At 48.7% G+C, this 8,783-nt stretch overlaps 1 protein-coding gene across 1 annotated transcript; it reads left to right on the plus strand.

The window, feature by feature from the left end:
• Nucleotides 1-1,135: 1,135 nt before the first annotated feature.
• POLI (DNA polymerase iota) lies at nucleotides 1,136-8,639 on the plus strand. Its single transcript, XM_086478992.1, has 10 exons — nucleotides 1,136-1,196; nucleotides 2,196-2,318; nucleotides 2,759-2,923; nucleotides 3,425-3,577; nucleotides 4,270-4,506; nucleotides 5,152-5,336; nucleotides 5,563-5,654; nucleotides 5,977-6,110; nucleotides 6,835-7,037; nucleotides 7,820-8,639. The coding sequence occupies exons 1-10, from the start codon at nucleotides 1,136-1,138 to the stop codon at nucleotides 8,627-8,629; spliced, it is 2,163 nt and encodes a 720-aa protein (XP_086335118.1). The 3' UTR covers nucleotides 8,630-8,639.
• The last annotated feature ends 144 nt before the right edge of the window (nucleotides 8,640-8,783 follow it).

Consider the following 8,783-nt stretch of genomic DNA (forward strand, 5'->3'; position numbering starts at 1 on the left):
GGGCCCGAGGCGGCGGCGGAAGAGGAGGAGGAGGAGGGACGAGTGGGGAAGGGGCTCACCCGGCGTCCAGCCCCCGGCGCTCGCAACAAGAGCTTTATTGTTCCCGGACACGGCCGGGGCCGGGACCCCCTGGCGATGGCGGCCGCGGCGCGCTGTTCGCCGCCAGGAGCGCGGGCTGCGCGCGCAGCCGGCGGAGCGCTTCGCCCGGGCGCCCGCTTCCGCGGCCGAGCCCCGGAATCCGTGTCAGCGGCCCTCCGAGCGGGGCGCGGCGCGGCCTAGAGGGGCCAGAGCGGCCAACCCCGGCCGACCATAGAGAGCGCCGTAGGCGGGACAGAGCGGCCGCGGCGGCGGAGCGGGTAGGGGCACGGGGTGTCATGGCCGGCATCTTGGGGTGTCTGAGGACGGCCGGAGGGAGGGGAGCTGCGCCGGGAGGGCTTGGGCTCTCCGGTGGCGGAGGCTGGAGGGAGCCCAGAGCGGAACGGCGCCGGCAGGTGCTGGAAAGCGGCCGTCATGTCGCGCAGCGTGAGGGAGAGCGGTACTCGGCGGCTGTCATGGGGGATAAACCCGCTCTACCGTAAACCTGAATTCACCCATTTTTCTCCTCCGGAGTGTCCATGTGCAAAATACTCCCCCGGATCCCCCACGGTCAGTTTATTTGTGTCCTCTACGCTCCGACCACCCTTCACCAGCCTGACAGCACCGGCGGCCGCTACCCTCCCGCTGGCTCCCGGGACCAGCTCGGGTAGGTTTCCCCGCAGGACGACGCTGACGTCCCGTAACGGAGATCCCGCCGCCACGGCGCAAAGCCCACAACCGAACGGCTGCGTCCCCACCTCCCTCCTCAGAGCCGCCCGTTCCCGGCGGTGAGGCGGGTGGGGGGTGTCTCTCAGGGCCCCGCGGCCGGGCTCGGCGGCCTCGCAAGGCTGTCGGCGGAGGCCCCGCGGCCCTCCCTCCCTCCCTCCCTCCTTGCCGTACGGCGGCGCTAGGACCGGCGCGGCGCGGCGGGGCCGACCACCGCCTCCGCGGGGCGGGCGCAGGGCGGAGGGAGCCGCGGGAGCGCGGCCGTCCCCGCCGGCGGCTGTGGCGGTTGTAGGGAGCGGCTGAGCGGCGGCGGATGAGTCAGCCCTGAGGCGGCATGGAGCCCTTCCCGCCGCCCACGGAGGAGGACGAGGAGGACTGGCTTCGCCCGCAGCCGGGCGGCGGGGCCGCTCCGCCCGCCCCGTGTAAGCGCGGGCCCCGGGCGGCGGCGGAACAATGGCGCCGGCCGCTGAGGGGAGCGGCGGCGGCCCGCGGTGACCCCCGCCCCGGGCTCGCCCACGGGCGACCCGCTCCGCTGTGGAGCGCTGCGTCCTTTCCCGGGTGGGGGCTCCGCGGCTCGGGCCCAAGCGTGGGGCTGCGGGGGAGCGGGGGCGGTGCGGCCGAGCCCGGCCGTGTCCCTGCCTTCCGGGTGCCGTGAGGAGGGGAGAGCCTCTCCTCGGCAGCCATAACGCTGCGGTTTGGGTTTGTTTCTTAATTATTTCGGGGATCCTGATGGTAATCGCTTCGCTTTGCCGCTTAGAACGAGAGACCTCGGTAGACATTAAAACACCACCCTGAAAACAGCCTGCAGAGATAGACCGAGGCTTCCTTTGACTATGTCACTTTATCGTGGGGTTTTTTTTTCAGTTTAGAGAAATAAAAGCTTTATTTTTTCATTATTTTGCCTTTTTTTTTTCTTTTAACTTGTCAGGCTTGTTTTCATAGCAGGGTTTGCTCTTTGTTGGATGGCCATTTCCACCTTCATTGGCCACTCCTGGGAAAGGGGTATTTGGTAGAGACATCTTTGCTAAAACTGATTATTTTACAGTTAAAGATGGATTATTTTACAGAAAGATATGAAAAAGAAGTGTCAGTGTTCACTGTGAAAGGCTATTGGATCGGTGAAGCTATGTTCTGAAGCAGTTTAGTGAAAAACAAATGGAACTGACCCTCCAAAAACACGAGTGTTCAGCAGTCAGCTGAGTTGCTACGGGTGGCTTAAGCTCCTCAGTAATCCTAGAATTAATGCAGTGCTAGAATTAGTGTAAAACTTGTAAATTTTATATTCTTCTTGTAATATCTGTTTATTAGTATGGATTAATTAAAAAAAAAAAAAGGTGACCTCACATGTAAGGCAGCTGGTAATTTTTAATCTGTTTCTTCTTTCCCTGCAGCAGGCCACAGCAAGTCTGTCCCGGCAAGAAGCGCAGCACGCAGAGTGATTGTGCACGTTGACTTGGACTGCTTTTATGCACAAGTAGAAATGATCCGTAATCCTGAATTAAGAGACAAGCCTTTAGGTACGAGTTACTTTGCTGTTAATTGGGGGATTATGTGTATTCAGGCAGCAAAAAAAAAGCTAAGGACATGAATAAACTCCAGACCTACCTGTGTGGTGAGATCCAGGCAGTCGCAGCGGAGCTGTAACCACATCCAGGGTGAGCAAGATGCAGGCGAGACTCTGCGTAGCTGCGACTCCAAGGTGAATAAATCCTCCTGAGCACAAGCACAGGCACTCGCCGACGTGTCTGGGCAGTTCTGGGGATCGAAGCTGGTTTCTAACGTACGTGGGCGTAGAGAGGGGCTGAGCTCCACAGATAAACCTGAGCTTTTGGACACAGTCGTGCTTCAAGCGCGTTTTATTCCACCCAGAAGTTGGGAATGAGTGCAAGGTGGGCAGTGGTGTCTATGATCAGTGGAGCAACCTAAACTTCAAACAGCATTTTACCTTTATTTTTAGGTGTGCAACAGAAATACCTCGTAGTTACCTGTAACTATGAAGCCAGAAAACTTGGAGTTAAGAAACTGATGTCTGTCAAGGATGCCAGAGAGAAGTGTCCCCAGCTGGTACTGGTTAATGGAGAAGATCTAACTCCATACAGGGAAATGTCCTACAAGGTTACAGGTACAAAATTCACTATTTTTCAGCAGAGGACAAACACTTTCTGTTAAAACTCGTGCGTACACATGCCTGCAATAATACATGACACTTTCCAGCTTTTATCAGAATGAGCCTTATTCCATGGTGTTAATACAACCATACTGATGTTGGTGTTGCCCAAAATAAGCTCTTAGACTTGGTTGCTGGGTCAGGCGCTGTAAATGCATCAAACTGATGTTATATGGGATCGGTTTATGCCCACATAGTTCTTGAGGAAAGATTTTTCTTCTTTAAATACCGACTGCAGTAAAGTATTTCCAAACATGAAGCGATGGAGGACAGACTGCTGAAGCCTTTGGGTGAACTTCTCCGGGATCTCTTAATTAAATGATGTGCCAGCACCGGCATCAATTAGCAAGCATCCTACTTGAATCCATGGGAAATCAGCTGTGGATCGATGCAGGTGTGAAAAACCTCACCTTATTACCTGTGTGTATATTATCCTTGGGTATCTTTTCCTCCTAGAGTTGTTGGGGGAGTTTTGTCCGCTGGTGGAAAGGCTTGGGTTTGATGAAAATTTTGTGGATGTCACTGAGATCATAGAGAAAAGACTCAACCAGCTACAGCAAAGTGGGTGTTCCAGAGTCTGTGTGTCCGGCCACGTGTACAACAACCAAGGTGAGTTAAACAACAAGGCGAGCTAAGACGCAGAATTTTATTTCAGCGTGAACATTGCGGTCGATTGGCAAAATTGAATGAGCTTTTTTAATGAGTAAAAAACAAAGAGTAAAATTCTGCTGTAGCCATTGGGTCAGGAATAGTCTTGCTGAGACTGAAGTGGCTGAGCTGCTTCGTACATGGGCAGACGTGAGTGCACAGAGCTGTGCGGTGATCCTTGTGTCATGCGCTGGGAAGGAAAGCAGTTGGGTTTGTCCTGGACTCGGAGCTATTGCAGTGGCTTTGGCTGTGGTTTGGGGAGGAGGGAAATGCCCAAAGAGTCCTTTTCCTCATTGGGCATTTGCAAGGGAGTAAGAAAGGCTTAGCTGCAAGGCAGCCCGCTAAATTACACATTGGTGGGTCTCTGCTTGGGTTCCGCTGGTGCAAGAATCTGGGATATCTCAATATTCCCTGAACATTATGCTTCCTGGACAGTATGCCTCTGGTTTGGGACAGCATGCCCTTTTACCAGGGTTTTTGGGAGGTAGCAGTGAGGTTAAACTTGGATACAGAAGCCGTGGCGATACCACTTGACCCGTGAGACCGTGCTTTCTTCTACTGCTTTAATGCAGTGTAAAAAATACCTAAATCTAGAGAATTAGCTTACTAGGGGACCGTTTCCATACCGAACCCCGCTTTCTTTTTCTTTGCAGCCATCAATTTGCACGATACGACGCACGTCAGACTAGTTATTGGATCTCAGATTGCAGAAGAGTTCAGGGAAGCCATACACGCAAGGCTGGGCCTCACAGGCTGCGCAGGAGTGGCCTCAAACAAATTACTGTCGAAACTCGTATCTGGGACCTTTAAACCAAATCAGCAAACGGTTCTTCTGCCTGAAAGCTGGCGAGATCTAATCGGCAGCCTTGATCGCATCCAAAAAGTGCCTGGTAAGCACAGTGCTGTGAGCATAGATGGAGAACATATTGCCAAGAAAAAACACTGAAAAAATGATAGCTGAAATAATTTTAAAATCTCCTTCTCGCAGGCTGCAGGCTGTGCAGGTGTGTGCTCAGGGTCCTTTCTTTTTTTTTTTTTTCAGAAGCTGTTTTGTTTAGCAGAAGGCATGAAAGGACTTTGTTTTTTCTTAATTCTTGGTTGTGGCCTAAATGTGTTGCAGCGCTTGACAAGAGACCTTCAAAAATACTAAAATCTCCATTTTTTTGAAGCCCAGATGTTGTGGTTGAGAGTAGGTTTTAAATACCAACTTTTTTAAACTCGCTACTACCGACAGTTAGTAAACCAGAGCGTTGGAGCCTGACAGAGTACTCCGAGGAAATCCTTTTCCTAATTATTCCGCTGTGCTGTTGGCCAGGAAGCACCAACGCAGGCAGACCTTTGCTGTGTCCCAGTATGGATCGTCTAATGGCAGATTCTAAAACTTGAATGGGAACTCACCAAAAATGTTGCTGAAAAGCCAGCATTGCAGGAGTGAAAATAATTGTCATTACTACATGGGTGGGCATTTTTTATAGGTATGTTTTGGGTTTTTTTTTTTCACTTTTCTTTGTGTTCTTGATACATATTTTCTTTAGGCATTGGCTACAAAACTACCAAACGTCTTGAAACGCTGGGTGTTAAGAACGTGTGTGATCTCCAGGTGTTTCCATCTGCTGTGTTAGAGAAGGAACTAGGTGTTTCTGTTGCTCACCGTATCCAGAAACTCAGCTACGGCGAAGATGACTCCCCTGTGACTCCGTCAGGCCCTCCTCAGGTACGAGTATTGTGTATAACAGGCAAAACCCTGCTTTTAGTTTTATATAGCTTTGCTGGACTAAGCAAAATGATGCATTTTTGTAGCTCAATGTGTAATGCTCCTGAAATTCTGAGTGTCGAAGATATCTTGGTGTTAATTCTACACACCTAATTGCGATACATTTTTTCCTCTTCAGTATTTTAGAGTAAATATAAAACTGAAAGGACTAACATGGGTTTTTTTTTTTTAGTCCTTTAGTGATGAAGACTCCTTTAAAAAGTGTTCCACAGAAGTAGAAGTTAAAGAGAAAATTGAAGAACTGCTTCCTAACCTATTAGACAGGTGACTGTCTTCAGTAGCTCTTTTCCCTGACTGAAATTGTGACCTGAAGGGACTTGGAGCGTGTGTTAGGTTTGTCTTTTTGGTCTTTTTTTTTTTTTTTTTTTCCTCAATTCGTGGATTGTCCTGCTGTACTGCCTCACTTTCCTCTTGCCCCCGTCTTTTGTCCTGCCCCCAGGCTGCCTGCCAGCCCTTCCATTCCTGTGCAGCTTCATGGATAAGGTTCTTTGCACATTCCACTTGCTGATCCTTCTCTGTTGCTCCGGTCGGACATCACATATTTAGCACAGTTCCTTACTCCTTTGTGCCCGTCCGTGCTCTGTAGGATACACAAAGACGGAAGACAACCGCACACTGTAAGACTGAGCATACGCCAGTTCTCCTCAACCGATAAATGGTTTAATCGGGAGAGTCGTCAGTGTCCTATTCCGCCTCATCTCATCCAGAAATTTGGAAAAGGTAAACTGAGAATTTGTGAAATTATTAACTTTGTGCACCAAACTTCTCTGTAAAACTCCATTACTTAATTTCAGAATAATATTCCCTACGTTTAATAATTGGAAACTTCCCCATTGCTTGGCTGTATTTTGATGAGATGTGCTAAAGTCATCTAGAACTTCACTGTAGGAATAACTTCGACGTTACTACCAGGTTTTAACCCAGCCTGCTTGGATTCCTCGCAGTGAATTTCCTGGTGGGGTGGGAAGGGGCAACTGGGCGCTGCTTCAAAATTGCTACTGGACTTTTACAATAGAGGAGACTAACGATTACTGCCAGCTCATGTGGTCACACAAACTCCACTAAACCTGTGCTGGGGTAACGTCACACACCTACGCGGCTCTGCGCACGCCCTCGGTGGTAGAATTGGATCCTTTTTCAAATCTGTTCAGCTTGGCGTGTATTTTGCAATTCTTCTTACAGCACAGACTATAAAGTCACCTTCACAGGTGTGAAATGAAGCATTTTTACTGAAGGGGGAAAAACCAGCCTGTTACTTAGTTCAGGCCAAGGCACAATGAACATCTTAATCCATTGGCGGATTTTGGAAGCTTTTTGCAGTGTTTAGAGGTTAATACTTCAGGAATTCACGTTTTGAGATGAATAAAGGTTTCCTTAGTGTATACTAAGGAAAATAGTTATTTTGATTATATACATTGCTTCTTTTCATCCTTTTTTCTTCTAGAAAGCAGCAACGTGATACCCCCGTTGGTTGATCTACTAATGAAACTCTTTCGAAAGATGATAGATGTAGATCTACCATTTCATCTGACCCTCCTGAGCGTCTGCTTCTCCAACCTCAAAGATCTTCCTAGCAGCAAGAAAGGATCAATTGGTTTCTATCTAAAGCAGATGTCACCACCATCAGGCTCTGGTAAACGTGTCCGGGTAAGCTGAAAGATACTGAAAACTGTATCTGTCTTCTCAAAAATAATGGCTGAGTTTGGCTGTTCCTTGCAGCAAGATCTGCCCTTTACTTAGCACTTGTGAAACAACACGCCCCTTAGGTAAAAGATGCTTTGGTACAACAATACCATAGACTACTGTCTCCTGAAAGTTGCTTATCATTGACCTTGCTGCTTTTATTAAGGTACTTTCCCAGTGGCTGTTTACCTTCCTATGCATTCACAAGTCTGCCTGTTCAGACTAGAAATTAATCAAAGATTCAGTTCTGTATTGGGCACTAATTCCTGCTCAGAGTGGAACTAATCTCTGCACATGCTAGTGTAGGAGCTGTCTGGGGAAACGCTGCAAAGTATGTCCATAAGATGCTTTCAGTACATAAACCAAAAACTTAGTAACTTCAGAAATGATGTTGTCTAATGGATTTACTGTTTTCTGTCTTGACATAGCAATTTTGCACATCGATAAAGTTGTCTGTTCCTCAGCTGCTCAGGAATAGGAGGGATAACATCGTATTGTGTATTCTAAAGCTCCACGGAGTTTTAAAGCAATAAAATGTAACTTCAAGGTATTTGCTATTTTAAAATAAGAAAAGGATTCTGACTTTTTAAGGTTTATGTTTGAAAATAAGATTTAAAAAAACACTTACTGATGATAAGGAAAAAATAAATTATTGATCTGTTAATAATTTGAAGAAGTTGCTGTTAGTAGAATGGCACTAGTAGATTACATGGAACATAAACTTTTATGTACTGTTTTTGTCACAGGAAGAGGAAGGCGTCTCACAAGGTGAGGGAAGTGCTTCTTGGAACCAGAACTGCAACCGAACTGGAGCCACAAAAACTAGGAGACTCTCAGAGGAAAAGCAAAGCAGTATAAAAAAAGCAGGAATTCCATGTCATTTTGGTGACATTGACCAGGACGTCTTCCGGGAACTTCCAGCAGATATTCAAAAAGAAATTATTTCTGCAAAACCCAGAGTGATCCCTCCCGCGAGCGTTTCGGGCCAGCCAGTGGCGCGTTCTGCAGAGGAGGCACACCGCCCCTCCCCGAGCTCCAAGGGACTGAACAGCGACAGGGGCTCTGCCGGCTGCAGCGTACGTCTCGCGTCAGCTCCCGAACCTGCGGCTGTTCCGGCACACGGCTCCGGGGCCAGTCGTTCTTCTGAGGGGCTCGGAAGCGCATCACCAAGCAGCAGCATGGAAAAACAAGCCCCTGACTCTCTGAACTTCAGAGGGAGAGATCTGTCGTCTGCAGAAGCTGGAGGCAGCCGAGCTGTTGTGCATGTGGCTGTCATGGATGAAGATAAGCGGGGCTCTGAACCAGCTCCTGAGGACGAGCCCTGCACCAGGCAAGCAGGAATCGTGTTGCCTCCTAATGTTGACGCAGAGACTTTTTACGAACTACCTGCAGATGTGCAGAAGGAACTCTTAGCTGAATGGAGGAGGCAGGAGCCTGTGTCCCAAACGTCTACGGATAAACCCCCTGAAAAGCCTAAAACAAATAAAGGAAGGAGGAGTACAGCTCCATGTTTATCAGAGTCTAACAGTTTGCTCAGATATTTTAAACCGCAGTGAAACATTTTTTCTGTTAGGACGCCCTAAGAATCTGCACTTGAAGGCACTTTAGTTGTGAAAATTTACTATCAGTTGTAACGACGTGAATGTTACAAACATATTTTGTTTAGGTTTGATGCTGAGGATTCAGAAAATGACAGCCAACCAACTCCAT

The sequence above is a fragment of the Leptosomus discolor genome, chromosome Z (assembly GCF_034619465.1).
Source record: "Leptosomus discolor isolate bLepDis1 chromosome Z, bLepDis1.hap2, whole genome shotgun sequence".
In the NCBI taxonomy this organism is placed as follows: domain Eukaryota; kingdom Metazoa; phylum Chordata; class Aves; order Leptosomiformes; family Leptosomidae; genus Leptosomus; species Leptosomus discolor.